At 43.7% G+C, this 23,446-nt stretch overlaps 1 protein-coding gene across 4 annotated transcripts in view; it reads right to left on the minus strand.

Annotated features, from left to right (window-relative positions):
* The window catches only part of IGF2BP3 (insulin like growth factor 2 mRNA binding protein 3), a 107,829-nt gene that overhangs the window by 45,752 nt on the left and 38,631 nt on the right, over positions 1-23,446 (minus strand). The window contains exon 1 of one of the 4 annotated variants that reach the window (XM_082754791.1): positions 15,985-16,057. The exons of the other annotated variants lie outside the window; for them this stretch is intronic. Within the exon in view, the coding sequence (XP_082610917.1) occupies positions 15,985-15,999 (15 nt within the window). The 5' untranslated portion in view covers positions 16,000-16,057. Of the gene's footprint in view, positions 1-15,984; positions 16,058-23,446 lie in introns of those variants that run through there. 4 annotated transcript variants of the gene reach the window in all.

Genomic DNA, 23,446 nt, shown 5'->3' on the forward strand with positions numbered 1-23,446 from the left:
TTACCCTACACCAAGCCCCACAAATCGCAACTGCTCTACAAGGGCTGCCTCACAAGCAAACACTACCCTTCAGCAGTGCTGAGAGCTCAAAGCCCACGTTGAAATATTCCGGTTTTCATGCAGATTTCCCGAGTTTAGAAGTGGAACCTTTGAAAAAGCCAGAACAGTCATTTTCTGCACTATTTTGTGCATCTCTTCTTACTGGGACTGTATGATTCCTGCCCTACACCAGAAAAAAAAAATTAGTCTCAAGGCATCGGGTATACAAGAACAGTTTCCCTTATTGTTTCTCACACAAAATGCAGGAACTTCAGTGTTACTGCGCAACCTAAAATTGTTTTCTTCATTCATAAAGCAAGTGCTTTGAACCACCACCCTTACTTCCACAACTCCTAGAACATTGATCAGGAGTTAAAATTAGCCAACACAACTGAAATCACAAGCAGCAGAAGCAGAAACTGAGACAGGAGGATTAGGGTCATTCAGTAAAAGGCCATGTGGAAGCTTTTGGCTGCAAACACTCTGTGAGTGTTCCAGGTGATTTAACAAAAAAGGGGGGGAGGGACTGGCAACAACATTGGAAAGAAGTTGCTGGCACAAGTGGCATCTCTTTTTAGAAAGGAGAGGCAAGGTGAAAGAAAAGGAAAGAGCCAGGTGAGTATGGGGGGGAGGCGGTGCTGGTAGCACTCCAGATATCAAGCCTGTTTGAACCACTGATGCCATCTGTACACCTTACGTGCTCTGTTGGCATATTTAAGCCCACAAAAAAAAAATATTTAAATTCCACTAATGCAACACAACAGCCTGACGTAATCCCCACCAGGCCCTTATGCACTTGCGACACAGGTGCATGAAGCAAGACCTCGTCTCAGCAGAGGAACCAGCACTCGCCCAGCCCCACGACTTACAGCAACAGAAGGTCTTCAGAGCGGCTTCCTTTCGGCTGCAGTAATCTTTTGATTGGTAAAACTTGTATCCCCACTAGGGGGCCCGTCCAGCATAGCTTACAAGGAAAATTAAACATGAAGAAGCACGTAATGATTCCCTGAGGAAGCCGTCATCTCTGCGAGGTGCAACCAAACAAAGCGGCGCCACCTGTGTGGAAGCCACCACAGGCCCCAGAGCTGTTGCTAGGCTGGCCTGGGCACTGCCACAAGTCAGAGCACAAACACAGCAGCTTTGCCCGTTTTTACCAAATCTAAGGTGAGACCAGAGCAGTGTGGACATGGAGTATCCAAACCAACATGTGGTCTGCCGGGATAAAGTTGCTTCAAAATGTCGTGAAGGCATTTGAATAGGCAAAGCCAGCTTGCAATGGCTCGGCACATTGCAACATGTGGTGATGGTGTTTTTCATCTCGTAGGCCCTCCAATACCCAGTTTACTGTCTCATGAAACCATGACCATAGTCTGGAAGAATCAGAAAAATAAGTCTGGAAGCTGCTGAAGTCATTGTTTGCACACACCAGAAAGGCAGCGCCTGAAAACAATAACTCTGGCGTATTTACCACATCCCATACAAACCCTGGAGTGAATTCTTCTCCTGGGAACTTACAGTTGTATCCAAATGTTCAAAACTATTAATAAGTTTACCCTATAATACAACTGTGTTTAGGTGGCATTACCAGGGTTTTAAGAATGTAAAACTGAACCACAGAGAACAAAACCAAAATTGTCAGAAGGAACTACTAATTGAGTGACCAATTTGGACACCGAGGGCTTGATTTTCCACAGTGCTCAGCACTTCTGGGCATCCAAAGTGCAGCTTCAAAGCCACTTCAGCAGCAAGGGGAACGCTACACTTCTGCACGAGAGGCCAGAGGCTCTTCACGTGAGACAAACCGAGCACAGCCCACACCACAAGCAGCTCCTGCTTACACTGTTTGCCCAGCGCCAGGTAGCTGAGGCTAGGTGTGGAATTCAGTTTTCTGCGGCAGCATTCAACTCCCCTAATCAAAGGGGTTTGTCTTCCTGAAAATCCTCAGGTTACCACACACTTTAACTTTATTATAACTGCATGACAGAAGAGCCAACCTCCTACCCCAAGCCAACATCCCTCCCTACAGCACCAAGAGCAAGCACTAGGTCCCTATTTATCTCACTCATTACTGAACATCTGAAGTGTTTCATCTAAAACATGAAAAATTTTGTTAAGAGGTGATGTGGGCTATTTCAACTTCAGTGTTTCAAATTAAACTATATATATATGTATACACACAACTCCAAATAGATCTCAGGTAGAGCATCACAGGCAATCATGTCTGCAATGATTGTAACCAACTCCACGTACCACATGTGTTTATAACTAATTCCAGATAATGCTGCTTAACCATTTAAATTTATACACATGCATACATAAAAATCAAAAGATCAGAACAACGTGCTTTAAAAAAGCTAGTATTCAGGAACAACATTTGAAGGACCTGCCTTAAATCTGTTAAGTTAAAAAATCGCATAAAATATGGTTAGCATGATTTACAGATGGAAGGTTAGCTTCCAAAGAAAAATTTACGAGGAATCCAACAAACGTAAGCACCAGGGTAAAACCATTACAGATGAAGATCAGCATCAGAAACGCCTTCCCTTTTTTTTTTTTTAAATATATGAATTCATATAATTGAATACTGTCAGAGAATTTTTCTAAGAAAGCCCTGAAAGCAGAAGAAATAGTGAAAGAAATCTTAGGGACACCACACTGGAGATGGAAATTAGGCCAGGTACTGAATTTGGCAGGCTAAGGGTTCTGTGTGCTTTTGTGTTCCCACATTACACCCTGAGCTGGAAAGAGCTTCTAGTACGTGTGATGGGGAGGGAAGATTAGTGTGCATTACAGTAAGGAGGTATGGGATGCCAAAAAAATAAAAATAAAAAAGAGGATCACGGTATCAATGCTGACGAATGGTATTAAATGGTCTCCAAGGTTAAAAAAAGTGCATGAGAAATGCTTAGAGAAAGGCAAAAAACTTATTAGATGCATGGGTGGCCTCCTTCATAAAGAGATTAAAGAGAGCAGGATAATTCAGTTTGGAAAGGAACGAGAGGGAATATGATACAGGTATTATGAAATAACGAATCATGTAGAGATGGCCAAATTGGCAGCTTCTATTCACCCTTCATCTAAATTAAATGAAAACAAGTTTGAAAACAGAGAAATAACCATTTAAGCAATATTATCTGAATGCAATTAAGCGCTGCACAATATCTGCCACAATATTAATCTCCCCTCGCCTTAAAACTGCGGGAGCAGCGGCAGATAACATCAGAGTTTATAAACCAGGTGAGCACTACCACGGACACCCAGCATTCCCCACCCATCCCGACCACTCAAGGAAGGCTCCTCGGGGCACAGATCCCACAGATCTCCTGCACCGAGGCAGATGGCTTCAGTGGCAATGCTCAGCACTGCTTCTACAGGCTCACTTGTAGCTTGACAAAGAATAAGGGGGTGGGGAAAAAAATTACAACCCACTATGAAAGCATTACTAGCCAGTGAATATCTGTTGCCCGACTGTGATTAAATGATAGACTGCACAAAAGCATGGGAGCCAGCAAATTTTAAAAACATGTTTTGAAAACAGACTGGAATAAAGCATGAGTTTTCTTCTTTATTCACAGCACTTTGTTTAATACAGCCAGTGCTTCCCTGATAGGCTCGAAACCTTGCCCCACAGGCACCCAGCAGGGCTATCGGAGTGCCTGCTACAGCAGGGCAGGTTTCCATGTCCCACTCTGCATAAAAGAATTGGGGCATCTTCCCTTTCCCCCCTTCAACCTTTCGTTCTTCCCAGTTTTGTTGGCTCTGTATTATACTGGAAAGCGTGGTCTTTTTAACGGGAAGATGCATCAGGGAGAACTACACCTCCTGTACACTTTACTCTTTTCTTGTGTGCACACACATGAAAAAGGCACTTTTAAAAGCTATTTTCCTGGAGCTATTAAAAAGTCTTGATGCCATTTCATTATCACTCTACAGGGCTGGTGCTAGTCTGATATTTTTAGTTTCAACATAATAGTTGATTCGTTTAAAAAGAATTGCCTTCTGTGAAGTTGGAAACCTGCAACTGTAACAGAAAGCTGTTGAAAAAAATAAAAATCAATTTCTGAATCATCTTTTGAAACCAATCAACAATTACAAGTCCCAAGAAGTCTCCCAACAACACAGGAATAATTTCACAGAGGTCACACGTGTGAAAAATATTTCTCCTGGTACAGCTGTGCTGGTGCTTTGCAGTAACAGAGCCAGGTCAGTGTTCAATACTAGGGACAACCTTCCTGGGAAGTTTGCCCCATATTCTAACAGTAAGTATTTGCTCTGGAATCTGCTTATAGCTATCTAAAAAAATGATAGATGGAATCAGAGAAAAATCCCACAAAATGGATTTAGTTCTCAGATTAGTGCAGATAAAAATAAAGTACGTTAGAACTCAGATGGAGATCACATCCAAGGCATTCCCTCCATTGTGTACAAGACTCAGGGTGACAAGTTTTCAGAAAAAAAGATAAGCCCTTAACAGCCACTTTATAAATACCTTAGATCTCTTTATAACTTGGGAAAAAAACTATAAAAAGACTGAAGCATTTCACATGAGTTATATTTACAAGATCCACCCCCCGCTTTTTTTCCCAGTAGCCATCCATAAGATGCATACCACGCCTCTGGCTTACCAGCAGTCCAAGTGAGAGCACTGCTGTGGTCCAGACAAACATTTAGGAGGAGGTTTGGCCTCTGAACAACTAGTCTCCAAAACATAAGGGACCACTGAAGGGAAGGAATGGTTATCTGCATTTTACAGGCCCGGATTGCTGGATATTTTCGCATAAAACTTTCCCATCAAGCTGTCAGTGCATGAAAGGTACTATAACCTACCTCACCTACATCATTATTTTGCTGGCACAGAAAACACCTATATCTTAGTGCAAGGGGGGGGGGGGGGGGGGGGAAGTAGTCTTGTCCCTGCTGTGGGTCTGGGCACTGAAAAAGGTACAGGAGGTCACGTAGGTCTCAAACTGAAGCCCAGGGTCAGACAAAAATACAAATTCCATCCACATTTCAGCAAGAAGAATGAGACTGCCACCTTTAAGTATTGGAATTCCTTTGAGCCACAGAATCAGGTCAAAATAAAATTTATAGTAAACCTCTCTACAGTACTAAAGAAGAGATGAGAGCTTTGCAAACCACCAATAAGTATTGTCAAAGCCTTCCAGCTGGGGAAACATGAACCTCAGAGCAAATAGGAATCACAGGATTTTTGAGCATAGAAAGTTTCTATGGTTAAAAAAAAAACACAAACCACAGTCTAGCAGATAAACAAATTCAGGTAGTCATAGATATGACTTTGTTTTTAAGATTATCTGAATGCATCTAAAATACTAAGAAGTTAATTACTAACAAAAAAAAGTTATTCAGAAGACTACCAAGAGTTAAAAGATTATTGGTAAATGTGTTTAACACAATTTCACAAGATCCACAAAATTTCAAAGTCTACCTTGAAGTATCCCTGCATTGTGGTCAATTCATGCATTAGTTGGAGAGGTTTAAGATCAAAAAACCCACCAACTTTTGAATGCAATTAACTAACCTAGAGATTAAGACTGCAAGACATGCTCTACACTAATACCATCTGACCTATATATCTCCAAACAAAACAATTCGGTTTGAATACTGAGTGCTAGCTAACAGCTTACAGACTATAAATTACTTTTAAGTGTCAATTGCAAATGAGCAATTGATTGACAAGCGAGATGACTGGGACAACTCAAGGAGAACAGCCACAGCTGAATGAGTTGCCCATGGCTTGCATTAGCCATGCTTCAGGAGCAATCTCTGCACCCATCTTGAATTCAGAGCCTCCTACAAAGAGCTATTTCCATTCAGGGCCTCACTGGGTGTATTCAGTCACCAAAAAGCTCTCTAAATTTATTGCACAGCTTCATTATTAATATAATTAGGATGTTTTCTAGAAAACTAGACCATAGCAAACGTGAAGGAGGCAAGCTTACACCGCTCCGCCTGCTCTGCATTAATTAGTACTCAATGGTTGCATAGACTGGAAAACTGAAATTCCTCACAAGCACTGGAAATCATTGAGGAAAGAGGAACTATAATCCAACAAGGGTGCAAGATGGTTCTGTTTTTGTTGTTGTTGTTGTTGTTTGTTTGTTTTTTATTGTTTTCTAATTTAAAAGGGAATTGATCACTTGCTTGGAAGATAATTAAATCGCTACAGCTACTCAGGTCTACATAGGAAGAGCCAAAGGAATCAAGCACAAGGTCTTCTCTGCTCCTGTTGGCTCCGGTGGCCCCAGGGGAAAAGTTTAGACATAAGCTTCAGCCGTACATTTTGTAGCCAAGCGTTCAATTGAACTCAATCTGCTCTGCCCAACACTTCTGGTTTTACCAGGTAAAAAAGCCATTAGAGCTGTACTTCAAAAAATCACTCTTATGCCAACATCTAAGCACTTTGGTAGCACAAGGTGTGAGACCAACACGCTTTGCTTTAAACAAGCATCATTCCCAGAAAGCTGGGCACCCAATTTCTGTGCAACTTTCCTTATGCTCTGACATGGGCACTCTGAATATTCAGATAAAAGGCTCTGGTCCTATTTCACTCCTGCTCTGCGGAAAGTAGCTCTGTCCCCCAGCTCTCTACAGCAATATTCCCTTAAACACAAATCAAAAGAGTCTTACAGTAGCAACAAATGAAGAGCAAAGGTGAACAATACTGAAGGGCACCAAGAAGTTGCATGCCATTTACCAGTTTTACATTTACTATGGAATAAATTACCTCCTCTTGTCAAAACAACTCGTCCTCCTTAAAATGCTTACAATTTAAATTTCTGACATTTAAGAAGCCAGCACTGTTTAAAATAAGGAAGTGGGAGTGTAAATCCCCAGTATATGCCTGTTTGAATGTACGCTTCATTCTGATTTTTTACTGATTCATAGTGAAATCCTCAGCCCAGCAGAAGGGGAACTAGATTTTGAGGCAGAAAAGAGCACTTCAGTGCTTTGCTATTGACATGAGAAGAAAGAGGAGGCGGTGTAAGAGGAACTAAGAAATCTTGGTCATTCGCCTACTGAATATTTAGGAAGCCACAGCTCTGAAATCCCTGTTCATGGCATCCGGATAAGAATGAAATACATGATGTTCAGAGTTTAACACAGCAAGTAGTACTAGAGGGCTGCTGGAGCAGTGGAGAAATTGATTTCAAGCCCTCAGCAGTGCACACCTCTTGCATTAAATAGCAGCTACACATAAAATCGAGAGGCAACCCCTGCCTCAAAGAGCTTACAAAGCACAGCTAACATGTGCAACCACCAAATGGGGAAGTATTAAGAGAAAAAAATGGGAACATTCACAAGGTCTTCTGGTTCAAGTTCAAGGTTGTCCCCAGCCAGCGTGGGCTGCAACTGAAGCCTGGATCGCTTTACTGCCTGGCAGTAGAAGTGAGAAACAAGCAGCCCGAACACTGAAGGAAGCCCAGCTGCAAGGTCACAGCAGCCCAGCTGCTACCAGGACTTCTCAGGCTAGGAGCACACAGAAGGGATCTCACTGAGAACTGGGTCTATGCTGGGTAGGAGAGGATATTGGCAAAGGGAACACCTGCTGTGGAAGTACCAGAGGTGCTTCCAAAGTGTGAGGGGCAACATACAAGGAAGCCCTCCAACAGCATTTGGAGAGGAGCTGCACTGCAACCTAAGCAGAATGGACATGGAGACGGGGATCCCAGCCCAGTACCCGGCCAGTGAACCTGCAAGAGCAGCTTCTGGGGGTAAGTAACACAGGGAGAATGGGAGGGAAGAAATGGAGGCAAACACAGCAGCCAAAGCATCAGCAATTAATTCACATTCTCTCCTCACCACATATTGCTATAAACCCTTTCCCCTCCTCCCCAACAGTCCTCAGTTTCAGAGCAATAGAAACAGCTCAGCATAGAGAAACAGCCACATACAAAAGCTTTAAGGCTGAAAAACATAAGACAAAGCACTGATGACATGATTTTCATCACCCAGGTACTCAAATGGAGGAAAAAAATCAGAAGCATGACAGACGAGACCCTCTAACAAAGTGTAACAGAGCTACGCTCTGTAGAGATGCTCCAAGATGCTCTTCAGGCAAGAGCTGACTGAATAAAGATGGGCCCGCTGCACATGTTGTGCATGAAGACAGGTTCTTAAATTATGAATAATGGACACAAGATGCAAACAGCACAGCATCCCAGAGGAGATGAGAAATATTTAAAATGCCAAGAAAACAAACAAGAAAACTCAAAACACCCTCTTCCCTTGTGAAGCTAGAAACAAACTTCACAATAAGCAGCCAGAATTTGTCAGTAGCTCTAAAGAAAATAGAGATGCTGAACATGAATAAGTGTTTGTGCCAGCCCAGCTCCTGGAAGCACCAGCAGCAGCACATTTTCAGCAGACTTGCTGCTCAGGAGGAGGTAAGTTGAGGACACCCCGCTTTTGGCTTCTTTTTTTTTTAAACACTTTATAAAGAGCCATAGTGTTTTGGGGACCTTTTACCAACATTAAAGGCCTTCGACAGAAAATGGATTTGAGAAAGCCAGGCTAGAAGGTTACCATACTGCTCCCCCCAGGACATCACAACACGTGCCAGCCACCTCTGCCCAGCAGCAGGGGTGACAGCCCCAGAAGCCAGCTCAGGAGCCTGAACACCCTTTGCTAGAGCTCAAACCCCACGCTGTACTGCCCCAAAATACATGGAAACATTTGGCCGCTCTTCCACACAGCAACTGTAAAATTACTTTTAAATAGTAATAAATAGTAAGCTCGGCCACGGCAGAGAAACCTTGTACAGGATGGGGTAACATGGCAGCGTGTGCTGCAGCAGCCTGGGGAAGGCAATACCCTGACCAGGTCTGGCAGCAGATCAAGGGCAGTTGCTTCAGTTGCTTTTCAGATTATATAGCTTGGAGAAATTATTTTTGTAAGGTTCAGCCTTCTCAAAACCTCTCTACAGAGCACAGCCTTTACCGGTCCCTTACTGTCAAGCCCCTACCCACCAGCACACAACGTGGTGCTGTAGCCGTGCCGGCTGTGTGCTGGCTGCCACACCAGCAGCTCCGTGGTGGTGCATGCTGCCAAACCCATGAGACCTGCCCAGAACAGGAGGAATGCCTCCCTTTCCAGCCTCCTCTTTAATTTCAGCATGCAGGCAGCCCCGCTGCCAGGGCAGGCCGTGCCAGGCCGCTGTTTGGTTTGTAAACAGACACCCCGGGCTCATCTCCGCCGCAGGCCCTGCAGTCCCCGCCTTGCTCCCCACTGGCACGCGGGAGGACTGCTGCACGTAGCGTTATCTGAAACGGCAAGCTTTCACAAGGAAGCAGATGATGGTTAGGATGCATATTTTTCATCTACGTGTGTTTGTTTTGCTTTCTCCAGTGACTATATTAGCTTTTCCTAGAAATGAGGGGAAAAGTTCTGTCATGTTCCAGCCCGGGCTTGGTGAGTTTCGAGAACAAAAGCTCAGTTAAGGCAGACACTTTGCCTGTACACACTACAACATGTGCAGGGTGTGTCCTTTTTGTACTAAATAAAGGCTCGTATGCTTTCCAATTTGATAAAGGAATCCCCCCAGGGTTAACGCCCCGAAAGCACGAGTGGTGACAGGGAAACCTATCGCTTTCATTCCTTATTTTGTCTCCCACCAAATACAACACAGAGCTCCTCTTAACCTGAGTTGGTGGTAGCCATCACGGAGCAGCTCCTGAAGTGCACACCAGGCATTGTCACAGTTAAAATTAACTTTTAAGTTGAGCCTGGTCCCTTTATTTGAGCAGCCATTTGGATATGCAGGTTTTGATATCCAATTGCAGCAACCTGGGATTTTCTGAGGTAAAACACTCAGCAAGTGGTCCTTTTATATTAATTTCTGGGTGCCCATAGACAAAGATTTCTATTTCGGTTTGTTTCTTGCCCCTTGCAGAAGAATCGGGGGGAGAACAGGACACACACACAACCAAAATGGCAACAAACTACCTCCAAGCTGGGGAGAAGCCCAGCCTCTGGGCTACTCTTTGGCCAGGCTGCTCCACCATGACCAGCACACCCCTGAACACACCTCAATACTATTTGTAGTGCTTTTCTTTCCCCTACCACAATCTTCTTCCTTCTGCTAGTTTTGCCTAAAACTTTAAGACAAAACCCTTTTCCTCAATACATTTACAAGAACACAGGATACTACTTGGGTCTCTGAACAGTGATACTTGTGTAAAGTTATATTCCTCACTGTTTTAGCTACATCAAAGCTGCCATTAAAAGCTTGTGCTTGTGGTATTTTAATACCTCCAGACAAGAAACCACAAAACAATTCAAGAGATCTATACAAATTCTTGAAAAAGGCAGCCTGATTTATCTGTACTTTGACTATATCCATAACTGTATGTTGCATATATTATCAGTCCTTAATTTAAAAAAAAAAAAAAAAAAAAAAAAAAAAAGCCAAACAAGTACTATGACTTCCTCTCATCTGCTTCTTGTTAAGGTACGGGTACCGATGTCTTCAGCTGGATTTTCATCACAAGAGAAATGCTAAAGCAGGCTTTAACAAGAACAATATGTAGATAGCAGTATGCTCACCTCGAGCTGCACTGTGTGAGAATGCAAACAGGAATACTTCACAAGTACAAATATAGCTGTCACATTAACCACGTTACTACCTTCTCCTGGAAGCTTCTCACAGAAACATTCAAACCGGTTGACAGACATAAGTCCCAGAAAGTCCAGCCTCAGGATTATTAAAAAAAATATATATATTCACAAAGATGGTCCTGCCTCCTATTTCTCTCCGCAATCCTGCATTGTTCACTACAGCTGCTATAGATGTGGATTACAGCTGCTTGCACTTGAACACATGCAGCTGACTGCCGCATTATTTTATTATTATTTTTTTTAATATTTAGATACTTTTATGTTACTTATATTTGTGTACATGGGCACACAACATATTATACATATTCATTCATATCCCACCCACATGCAGGATAGCAGGGCTCCAGCATGGAAGAGCAATCTGGCATGAGCATGGAAGTTGCATCACAAGTAAAAATATAGGCTGTGGGATGCATGCAGAGCACACACTTCTTAAAGAATTAGTGAGAGCATCAGATGAATAATATGCTCATCTCACTTACACGATTGGCTCACTTAAAAGGTGTCATCTCAAACAACATTCCATATGTACTATCAGACTTTACGGATTTAGCATCCTATCATAGGCTTAAACTACTTGATAAATACAGCTCAAGCTGGCCTCTTAATGATACCCAGAATGAAAACACTTCTCAGCCAGAGTGGAAAAATCGTGACCAGAACTTGCATCAGCAGTTGATAGCAAGTCAACCAGCAAACGTTTTGCAACACAACCTAACAGTTCAGAACAGTTTTAAGTCAGAGACTGCTTTGTCCCCTCATTCTCTACACAGCGACTAAATACTAGATAGGAACACCAACAACTAGTTTGAAAATAGAAGTCAACTATCCTCATGCACCCAGACTTCATTCATCTTATGCTTTCTACGGAGATGAACTCTGTACTTTGAAGCCATCCACAGGTGTTCCCTTAACCTAAAATAAGGAGATGCCTGCAGTGGGTTTCTTCTTACTTTAAAGAGGACAATGTCAATAAGGACACACTCAACATTGCAGCAAAGAACATCAATTTAAAATTCAGGTGCTTTTTATGCCTTTGTGTCCTCCGAAGTCCAGTCAAGCTAACCACCAGTGTTCATATCACAGTCAGATTGCAGTTGCAAGACAAGGTCTAGAACTTGTCCCATGATTTTAGAAGCAGGGTTGGTCTGATGAACCAGAGCCTTGACTAAAATTGGTTTTGACTTCTGGTGTTTGTCCCAAATTCTAAAAGCAGACAGCTATATAAGACACCACCACCAGAGCTGTAAGATACCTCCACAAGTCATTTAACCTAGCAGAAGCTACAATCACAGCTACAACTCAGTAACTAAGAATATCTTCAGAGGTAGCAATACAAACATCTACATATGTATGAATTTCAGACAGACTCAGAAATACCCTTTCCATATCACTGCAGATTTCCTAATTAAGGCCCTTTACCACTTCACTTGTCTATAGCAGATACTATGACGTTTCATGTGCTGCTCGAAGACGTCCATCTTCACAATGGACAGTCAAAAGACTTAATGACCCCAAGTCCTTGGAGGTCTTGATTTGGTTGGGTTTTTACTCACCCTTGCTAAGATACCCAAAAAAGCAGTCCACATGCTTCTTACAATGGAAGAAAGATCAAAACAAGGTCTCCAGAGAAAGACTCCGCTAAAGAGACTAAGGTGACAGGACCGGATGAGAAGAGAATGTTTGTCTCAGAGGAGGTGGCAGTGCAAAAAGACGGGAATGACCTAGAGCCACTTCCCTCAGCACCAGCAAAATATCATCTGCTAGAAGTCGTCTCTACAAATATAATTTGAGGCATCAGTAACTGGTTTAGAGTAAGCCTATATCCGTCAAATCCTTGAATAAATTTCACTTTAAAATCACCCAAGATGCTTCAGAAAGTGAATGTTCAGACTCTGCACTTCATCATTCTGTATTGCTTTAGAAACAGGACTAAGGCGCTTGTAAGCTCTTTAGTTTCATTCCCAGTTTGAGCCAAGTATAAAGTGCATGTTATACAGCATTAAGAGACAAACTGGGGTATAAAGCAAATATGATTTGTTAATATAAATCTATGTGAGCATGTAGACAAAGCGTTATCATCCATCTATTACCCAGTTCACATACTGGGGGAGCAGACTTATATGAATGCAGACAGCTGTGTAAACACACTTGCAGTTAAGATACAAAACATGTAAGGAAAGAAAGCAACACTCCAAGAAGTTTTACATTTTCCTTCCATTTAGCTTCACAAAAATCTGTTTCTCTACTGTGCTCATAAATGGAGTTGAAAAGCATCTTAAAAGAAGTATCTGGGAGGCATGCAGTGGTGAGAGGAAAGTGTGAAAAAAGCTCTAGGTCTGGTGAATACTACCAAGAGCTTATTGCAGCTGTAAATAGTAAAGAATAACGAAGGTTTGGCTGTGGTTCTTTTTGTTTGTTTGTTTTGTTTTTTAAGTAAAGTTTTTTGGTTTTGCATTATGTTTCGCCATTGATTTTTAAAGCCAATTAATATGGCAAAGGAAATAAACTGTAAAAAGCTTAGCATGCGGAATGCAGTAGAACAGCAAGTGACAACACAAGAACACCAAAGCCACCCGTGCAAATGCCACAAAAGCAACAGAAGACAACCTCGGTTTGTAGCAGAGATGCACCAAGATGCGCTAATAGGGACTACAATATATGTTTGAGTTTGACTGGCTTTGGGAAAAAAAAAAAATGAAACTTACAGGAAAAATCTGAAATTCCAGCTTTAAAGCTCCAAAAAGCTTCAGCTGCAATTTATGAGCCCATCACCTCCCAGGCAGCGCTGTGAGCACACTGGGCAGGAAGCTCGCTGTGTTTGTACTTCATTTGTTACACCACGAGGAAAGAGCAGACACTGGTCACTACAAACCATTCAATTAAACGCTCATTTTCTAACCATTAGGGAGAGGATAAATGGTTCAAGTTCTGGAGTTCCCAACTGCAAGCCCAACTAGAACCATAATTACTAAATTCCAACCAGTAAATTGTGCATGGAGAGGATGAAATATTATGTTTTCTCATCTCAAATACAATCACCTCTTCACACTGGCCAACAACAACAAAAACTGAATAAATGCTCCATTGTGTATACTTCTTGACTACCACATGCAAGCATAAATTGTGCTGTAACAGTGGTTACAAACCACCAAACTATCAGATCAAAAAAAGGCATAATTTTCCAACTTGAATGTCACAAGTTAAATTCCTTAATCCAGAACAAGTCAGCAAAAGAGCTCGGCACCCCTGCCCTTTTTGGCAGAAGGGGCAAGTATTCCAGGCCTTCAAAAGCGAGTCCAATCTAACTGTTTTGGCTAGAGAGAAAAAAAAAAAAAAAAGCCCTCACAAGTACATGGTATTTGTTTCGACTACCCAACAAGAATTGCATCTGGGTAGCTTAAATAGACGGGCAGCTACAGGGATGCTGCTCGCACACAGCTCTGAGTCTGATACCCAACATGCGACCGTAAATCCGGGAACGAAGCAGACCACATGAGGGTACAGCCATCTGTGTGATGACTGCAACATCACTGTTGCAGCATGCGATACTCTGCCCTCATTAAAAACACCAGCGCAAAGCCCTATATGTGAAGCAAACGCCTGCTCACAGCAATAACCTCCCCAGCGAAGCGAGAAAGACCACAGGGCCGGCGTCAGGAGGCAGCAGTTAAGCTGGGCACAGCTGGGAGAGGTGCCACGAACACGAGCTCATGCCCCGCTGCTCCCAGAGGTGCCAGGAAGGCTGCGCTCCCAGCATGGCATCGGACCTTGCTGCTTCCCACAGGGATGTCCTGGGAGCGGTGGCTGTGGTGGGCAGGCTGAAACAGGGATTTCCACGCACCACGAGTCACCTTCTTTCTCTTTTCTTTGTCCCAGCCACGCGCAGCTTCTGCAACAAGCTCAAAATGCCACGCCGGGGATGCACGTCTTTCTCACACAATAGGATTTTCGGAGTTATTCATGATTTAGAAATGCACAGATTAATTTGGGCTGCTTTACATCCCAGCCTGGCTTTTAATGCTGCGTAACTTGCTCTTTATATCTGCTCAAGCTGGGAAGGAAACTAAGCGCAGCTTGCAAACCCTGCAGTTGTACTTCTAAAGCAATCGAGAATGATGAAGTGCAGGCTCTAACCATTCATCTTTGCAAGGATTAAAGTGAAATTCACCCAAGAATTCAATGGATAAAGGTGTCTGAGAATCCCGTGGAAAGTTAAAAGTTGACGTAAGGCCGAATGCAGTGCAGTTAATTTGTTTGCAAGGGCGACTGGTTTGGAATAAGCCAAAGTAGGTTTGGAAAGACAAGACTTTTCCCAGCACTGATCCTAGAAAGGCTTTTTCCCTCATGAGCAACACCTCTTCCCAGCCAGTCCCTCCAGGTCTTTCCCTGGAGCCCAGCATGCTGCCACGTGCCACCACTCAGAGACACACAAACTGCTGTGAAATCCCCTGCAGCACAGCAGCAAGAGCCCTGCAACGCCTTCAAAACAGGGCCTCCAAGAAACAACTGAAAGACCTGCAATCCTGTCATCTACAGAGGAGAAGCCTGAGGAAGGAACTGAGATGGAGGAAAGAAGTTTCCCAGGACTGGGAGGCAGCAGGGGTAAACGCAGAGTGCTTGCACAGGATCAGCCCACCACCACGCATTTCACAGGGACCCTCATCCCCTTCCTGCCCTGTACACCCAGCTCCCTGTATTTCCATCTCTGGAAGCACAACAGAATCAGACTCAAACTCAAGCTTAGTACTTCAATCTTCGGTTCTTCTCTGAGGGCTCTTTTCCTGCACCATCATGCAAAACACTGTTTGGTGACACCGCAAACCGCATGGGGCAGAAGTGTAAGTTTTGGGGAATATATCTGAGAGCAACCGTCACATGGGGCACATCACACTAGGTAAAATAAAGAGGCGGTGTGAAATGCTTTCGTTGGCTTAACTCATTTGGATTTTTTTTTTTTTTTTTAAAAAAGGTGTGACAGAAGCACAGTCAAAACCAGACAGTTTTGGCTAATACAACCGATCAGCCTGCCCACCACGTCATGGCCACATCTGAAGTGCTCTCAGTAATAGCAACAATAACCAGTGCGAAGGGCAACAACAGTGACTTCACGAGCAGAGTAGCAGCGTTTAAAGTGCTCACAAAAACAGCAACACCATCCAGGAAGAGCTCTGATGCTTCAAAAAGGCTGAAAACCCCCTCTGTTCTCTCCCACTGAGATTATAAAAAGTTACTGAGTATTATGAACAGACATGCCATGCACCTCGCTTTGGTCATGCAGTAAAGAAATAAGTCGGGAGTTCCACGTACCGGTGTTGAATGCATAAAAATAACCAAGACGTCCGAGTATTTCAGAGTATCTGCTCGCTTTCAGGAAAAAAACGTGACCATTCATATGATTGCTTAAGCAGCAAAGCATCTTTTTAGACAAATAGGAAGCCAGCGAGCCCGTAGCGATGTCAAGCAGCCCTATTTTTAGAAGCATGTGTCAAGGGCACATGCCTAGAAAGCGCTTTCACTGCTTCAGCAGTTTACAGGAAAAACGAGGCAGACGAGCACATGCGTATGTAGGGACAGATGAGCCCGAGTCCCGTGTGGGAATAATCACATGGGGCCGCTTCGGCCCTTCCAGGTAACTCCCGGGAGCGGTGCCAGCCTGACGCAGCCCCAGCGCTGCTCGGGTGACACGGGACGGGAGCAGGCGCATGGCGCTCGGTCCCAGAGCGGCACAGGAGGGCTGGGGCAGCACAGGCTGAAAGCAAATGGACTCAATTACATTCTTTCTTGTGAAAATTGAGTATTATGGGTAGGCAACAGGGTGTCTGCAAGAAAAAAAAAAAAAAAAAAAGGAATCACTATAAAAAGCTTCGTGTTCCCAGTTGTTTCCTATTTTAGGTTCCACCTATGATAATTTTCCAAACTGCTCAGTAGCTCTAGCATCAGCTGTTCAGAACAGCCAAGCAAATATTTCATCTGTGCGTGTGTGGATGGAAGTCTGCAGAGTCGCTTAAAGGAGGCAAGAAGCCTGATCCTCTTAGCTTATCCTGGATCTTTCTCAGACTGTTCAGTGTCTCCAAGCCTAGCCCACAGTGCACAACACCATAATGTACCTGTACATAATACTGTAATATGTTATCTGGTGGGTCTCATTCGTTAATAAAAAACAGTTACCAAGCAAAACAAGTTTCACCACTGTGTATGCTTACTCTGCTACTTTCAAGTACTATCTGTACACCTGCTGCCACTGCTAATCACAGTCCCAGGAAAGTTCCCTCCAAAAGTTCCCTCCATTTTCATTAGCAACTCTCCCTTATTTGAAATATAACCTGAAAACTTTTAAGCCACTCTTTTAAGCCACTTTTTTTTTTTTAAATACGGTTTAGCTAGTAAGTTACACAATGGAGAAGCCAACAAGGACTAATTAAAAGATGACAAGACAGCTCAGGTTAGAAGGGACCTCTAGAGAACATCTGGTCCAGGCTCTCACAGAAGAGGCTGCCTAGAAGAGATTAGCTAGCACCCCACCAGGTCACATCTTGAAATGCACAAGGCTACTACGAAAGTGTGAGAAACTAGATATAAATGTATTCTTCCTCCATCCCACAGGCACAGTGGTGCCAGATGAGCCCTCCTTAGGCTATCCACAAGCACTTAAACAAATGCTTTGGCCAAGAACCAAGGTGTGATAGCCAAGTGCTCACTGGTCAGATGAGAAATTTGGCAAAAGACGATGTGCCATATGTAGATGAACCAAAAGACTATAAAGCACTAAGCCATCTGAAACACAGCGATGTGGTTGTCTGTTACGTGGGTGCCTCTTCCACCAAGAAACCTGTTCAGTACAGGGCTTACAGCAACCTCAGTGTGATTACAAGGACCAGGAACACCAGAGCAGGTCGGTGTCAGCAGCAGCCCATGGTATACTTGATTCTTTCTGAAAGCAGAGACCAAGTTACCAGCTATCAAGAGGAGCTGTGACACATCCCCCAGAGCCCTCATAAAAGAGGCTGTTCAGCCATTCTGAGGACTGAAGCCAGAATGAAAAGCTTCACTGTTCAGTTCACTCACATGTACGAAGTCCTCCCAACCACGCTGACTTCCATGAATCTATTGACATTTACTGGTTTTGACCTCTAGTAGGTAATGATTCATTGAAGTGTGGTGTGGTCAGCATGGTCACAAGGCAACTGAGACCCAAATAGCAGGCACCTGCAATGAGTACATCCAGTGCCATACACACAAACCGTGGAAAAAGACTGTCAACCACAAACAGCTTGGAAAGCAGAGCTAGGACAGCAGGAGATGTGGACAGACACGGCTCTGGAGAGCTACCAAACAGCACTGCTTATCAGCTTTGTATGGCCTTGTCTGGTGCAACTCCCCTGTGTACTGGGCTCTTCTTAGGATGGGAAATAAGAACAGCACAGGAACGTGTGTGTGAAATTACCGTTGCCAGCAAAGCAAGCATACAAGCACAACTGGAGGGAAAAAAGTGGAGATATTTGTATCTCCTTTTGGCTGCATTAATAAATAAGCTGCAGAGCAATATAAATCCCACTAATTTTCCATAGGAACAGATGTTTGCCAAACAACATCTCAGTTTCAACACTCACTTGTAGAGAATGCATTACACAGAACGTGCTACTAAAAGAATGACAGAAAACAGAAAATAAAAAACCAGTTCCAAGTTACAAGATATTTCTGTGCCTGTTTAACCAAATGGGATGTAGGCTTAATCCTCGTACTACAGCTCCTCTCCCAAGACATCTGGACATAACTCTTCTCCTGTGCCGTTACTCAGGTCACCTGGAAAAATCATAGGTTACACTTCAACAAAGTCCAGAGTGGCTGTTTTGTGAGCATCCACAGAGCTGCAGTTAACTTTTTGGATGTGTTACTGCTGAAAAACCATCCTGCCCAGAGGTGAGGGGCACAGGTAACCTGTCATCCAAGCCCGAGCAGCTCCTCATCGCATTTCTGTATGGCAACCTACACCTTTTATCTCTCACATTGCTTTTGGTTACCCTCATCTTTTCCTCCCCCAGGGCACACAAAGCACAAACCACCCCACCCCAGGCCACCTTCACCCTCAGATCCAGCCCCCCAGCAGCAAAGCCTGCCCTCCCCAGCAGGGCTTGCACAGGGGCAGAGCACAGAGGAGCGAGTCTGTCGGTGCCGCACTCTGCTGGGAAGGGGTCGCAGGAGAACAGCTGGGATTCAGGGAGGAGAAGCAGCAGCAAAATACAAAAACAACAGTGAGAAGTTGCATAAAGTTGGAAGAATCAATGTAACAACCTCGATGATGACCTTCCTACTTTGCCTCAAAATGAATTTAAAAAGCAAATTGTTAATTCTGGATTAATTTAGCTAGAAAGCAAAATATTTATTTCAAAGGACCACCTGCCTTAAAATTAAAATGCATTAGCTTTCCAGTGGCATCTGCTAAAGCTGTGTGGCAAATGTTACGGAGTTTCCAACAAGTCACTATCTTGTTTATAATTCATGGCCCTGTATTTATAAACTACCATCAGTAAAATATTACATGATGTTACACAATCAATTTAATTCTAAAACTTTAGTTAATGCTCTAACACTTCACTGGCAGTCTTCTGAAAGTTTTGCATGTGTGAGTACTCGGGCAGAGGTTCTGACACAAGTTTCACGTTTTTTAAAAAATGCAAAAGCAGCGTGGATCTCAAGACCTGATTATATACACATGAAGAGGCAAGGCTGAGAAAAGCACACTGATTTAAAGCCACCCATGAGTCACTGAATTTGGAATTCCCATTACTTCAAGCCCAGCCTAAATGCTTACCCACCTCTAGAATTAAGATTTTGCTAATAGGAAGAGGTAAAGACAACAATATTCCTAAGAGAAACGATGCTTGAGTGCAGAAGCCAACCTCCATTGCTTTTCCTACAACTCCAAGCACAGACAAGCCTTTGGAGAGGAATGGGCAAGTAGTGACACATCTCTGAAATTCGAAGACATTGATAAAAACTCAGCTGAACTCAGTTCCTATATCAATGCAAGATGAAAAATGTATTTTAGGAGAAATACATGCTGCTTGTGAGTCCGATACTCTCAGTAAAATGATAAATGAAGCAGTGATTCATATAGCTAATCAACAAGAGAAGCCTGACACTGAATAACTGGTATTACAGCAACCGCAGAAGATGCAGAGCTTTAACTCCATGCTTTTTCTCTTCATGACACCTGAATGAATCTTATATTTTTGTTAAAGTTACTACCAGCATTCAATAAAATTTTCCCTGCATACGGCTGGTCAGCCAAGGAATGCTGAAACAAAGGGAAGGAAAACTACAGGCATTAAATCAGCCAAGCCAACAGCTTCTCTCACTGAGATGACATCAGCTAGAAGCCAACTCGTCATCTTACTGCACTGAAGTCAGAATGACATGGTGTAATATTGTAAGGAATAACAAAAGAGGTACCAGAACCTTAAGACATGCTTCATTCTAGCACTGCCTTTAAGCTGCATGCCTGCCTGTGCTTCCTGCAAGAGCATCACGGTCCTGATATCAGCATTCCCATCTGCCTTTGAGGTAGCAGCAAAGCAAACATGAGGTGGGCAGTCCCAGCTAAGCTGTAGAGGATGGTTATAAGGACTCCACTGAACGCAACTCCCAAAACTACTTTCAAAAAGAGACCTAAAATAGCGCTCATACACACCAAGTATCATTTTTTACTCAACTGCTTTTGAACCATTAATGAGTCATCTCTTAAATCACTGGCTATTTTTACAAGGGATTATTCACACAGTAAACTAGCCTTCATAAAAAGGAACTCCACACATTTCCAATACAAACTATTTTCCCCCTTAACCTAATTAGCGCCACACAGAAATCCACCGATTTAGTTTTGATTTTCAACTTGCTCACTAATTAAAACACTGAAGTGCATTTATCATAGAGGGCTGGTTTTGTTTTCCACCTCGCAGCAAGAGCTTACTGCCTTCTACTTTGCCCACAGAAGGTTTTTTTCTCTACCAGAGGGGCTTTCTACCAACGTAAATGGCCAGCGACCAAGCGAACGTGGCAGAGCAGCAGAACATAAAAAGCAATTAGTGGTAAAGTTTTTGTAGGTTGTGTCATTTCTTATTCCTTCCACGCCTTCATGGGGCAGCAGAGACTTCATTAGAACCAAGTCCAGGCGCAGCCAGCCTCCTGCCCGCTTGGACTATTCTTAATCTTCGTGGAAGCCCAGCAATTTTCCCTGATTGCTTGTTTGAGGGACGCACAATTTCTGCAGTGTTTATTTTGGGCTGCGGCGGAGGGAGGGAGGAGCGTGGCCAAGTGGGCAGGAGCCCAACCCAGATCGCACAGAACGCGGCGTCCGCACTCGAGGAACGGCTCCCGGCCTCGCTCGAAGCCCCAGAGCCTCCTTCCCCACCTCGCCGAGGGTTGCACGCCTCCGTCTTCACCCGCAGGGCTCCTGCAGGATGGAAACCACACAGCTACACCCCAGCCAGCCCTGCTGACTGCCTGGAGCTCCCCCAGAACAGCGGCGGCGATGCCGGTAACAGAGCGTCCCAGGCAGTGCCATGAGGAAGGGGGGCATCCTCCGGTGTGAAGAGCTGCAAAACACAAAGTGAGCTCCTCATGGGCAACAGGGGACACTGCTACGGATCTCTGGATGAGCAGTGCGCTGCAGGAATAGTTAAAGAGTGAGATCCTCACCTGAACCAAACATAGAAACCACAATGGCAAACACCTTGCCTTATGGAGAGCCTTGCACCCACACACAATCAAATTCCCCTAAAGTCACCAAAATATCTGATTGCCATTTTTACAGGGTGCGCATTAACAAAGACCCTGATCAAATATTTTTTAATAATCCTAAGAGAGAATTAACATGGATCTTAACGTGGATCATACCACCTCAGTGCAAGCGCACAGCAGCATCTGCAGCCTCCAGAGTGCCAGCTCTGTGGGTCAGGTGTTTTGGTGATGGAGCAGGTGTTCGCAGTACTCAGTCATCATTTTGATGAACTAACCACTAAGAACAAATTTAAAATTCATGTATGAAATTAAAATTCTCATGCTAAAATTCTCTTCCCTCCTTCCTGAGGAGCTGTGATGGGGCAGACTGCCTAAGGTACACATAACACAGCAGACAACAGCTTGGGGCAGCAGAGCAGAGTGAAGACCACACTTGAGGACCTCCCAGTGGCTGCAGTCGGATTGAAGCAAGATTCCCTTAGAGAGCACTGCTACATCTGGATCACCCTCAGAAGGAAATGAAAAGCAACACTCCAGCAAGATATGCTGTCAGATACGCCAAAGCCACAAAAGCGTGCGAGAGGCAGCCACAAGATGAATTAAAGTGCTTGCAAAAATAACAGGGAAAAGCAAATATGCTTAGCACAAGTCACCACTCTTCAAGCAGATCAAGAGAGATCCCCATACCTTGAAGCACAAGCATCATGCATCACAATGATCATTAACTGTTACGACCAGCTGAGGGGTAGTTAAGCCATACCCTATTCAGTGCTGGGAGAGAAGCAGCTTTACGAGCACAGCAAGGTAACCCAGACCTTGAGCAGCCTCAACAAGGGTGGTGTTGCTCCTGCTTTTTCCGTACGGAGAGGAAAGCTGCAGAACTGCAAGGAATCCCACCAGAATTTGATTCCAGAAACAGTTTGCAGAAGGCTGTGATCCACAAGCAGGTCTGTAGGGAGCACATGTAGTGATGGTATCCACTGCATTTTAGAGGGAAAATTATTTTTCTAAAACCGTAGGGCACTATAAGTTGCTAGCCATAGCACTGGGCAGGGAGCTAGCAGATGTAAGGCTTCCTAATGATCACTTCCCTCCTCTGTTATTTATTTCTTCAAATTTGTACATTTTTTGCATTCTTAATGCACCACAAGCAGTTGATGAAGGCTAGATGTTGGATGGGTCATAGCTTTCCTCACAGAACAGCCACAACATACCAAGAATTAATTCTGGTAGATAAAAAGCCATAAATTGTCCTGTAAGGATCTCACATGCAGCTAGTGTACAGGCTGACATTTATCAATGTGCAAAGACTCCCATTGTGGGTTAGCATGGAATAGAAAGCCTTCGGATTGAGTGTACCTCCTTTGATCAGCACAACATAAAGTTTCCTCACAGTTCTGGTTATACAGAAAATATTTTTTGTATATAGCCCAATTAAAATACCTCAGATTGTTTTTCTTAACCTGAAATAGAGGCAGGAATTTTATACTGAATTCATTGAAAGCATCCGTGAATAGTAATAGTGAAGTAGTAGTAAAGCTTAAGGAAATATTTGCAATACTGTAGACGTAAAAAAAAAAAAAAAAAAAATCCACCAGCACCAACAACTATGGTGTTTTTAAAACCATTTCAAGTTACATTCTTAATAGAACAAGAGAGAAGAGACCAAAGCCATCTGAAAATGGAAAAGTTATTTTTGTGGAATAAGGACTCCCAACTATATAGTCAGGGCTACTAATTCCCCATACAAATTCCCCCACAAATAGTAGGTTTAAGATTTCCCTCTCTACTCCAGGCACCTATTTCCAAGCTCTTTTGGTATGGTAGCTGTGTCTGTGTCCTCCAGCTGTCTGCCATCAGATTTGGAGACCACCTAGTTCTTGCAATATCCTGATGCCAAGAAATCCACACACAAATCCAAAGCTCTTTCCTTCAAGCTAACAAGCGGTCTTCTCCCATGAGATGACCACTGGTCCCTGGCGATGAGAGCGAGGATAAGAGATGCCCTCTGACCCTAGTCCTGCCACAA

The sequence above is a fragment of the Aythya marila genome, assembly GCF_965140915.1.
Source record: "Aythya marila genome assembly, chromosome: 2".
Taxonomy (NCBI): domain Eukaryota; kingdom Metazoa; phylum Chordata; class Aves; order Anseriformes; family Anatidae; genus Aythya; species Aythya marila.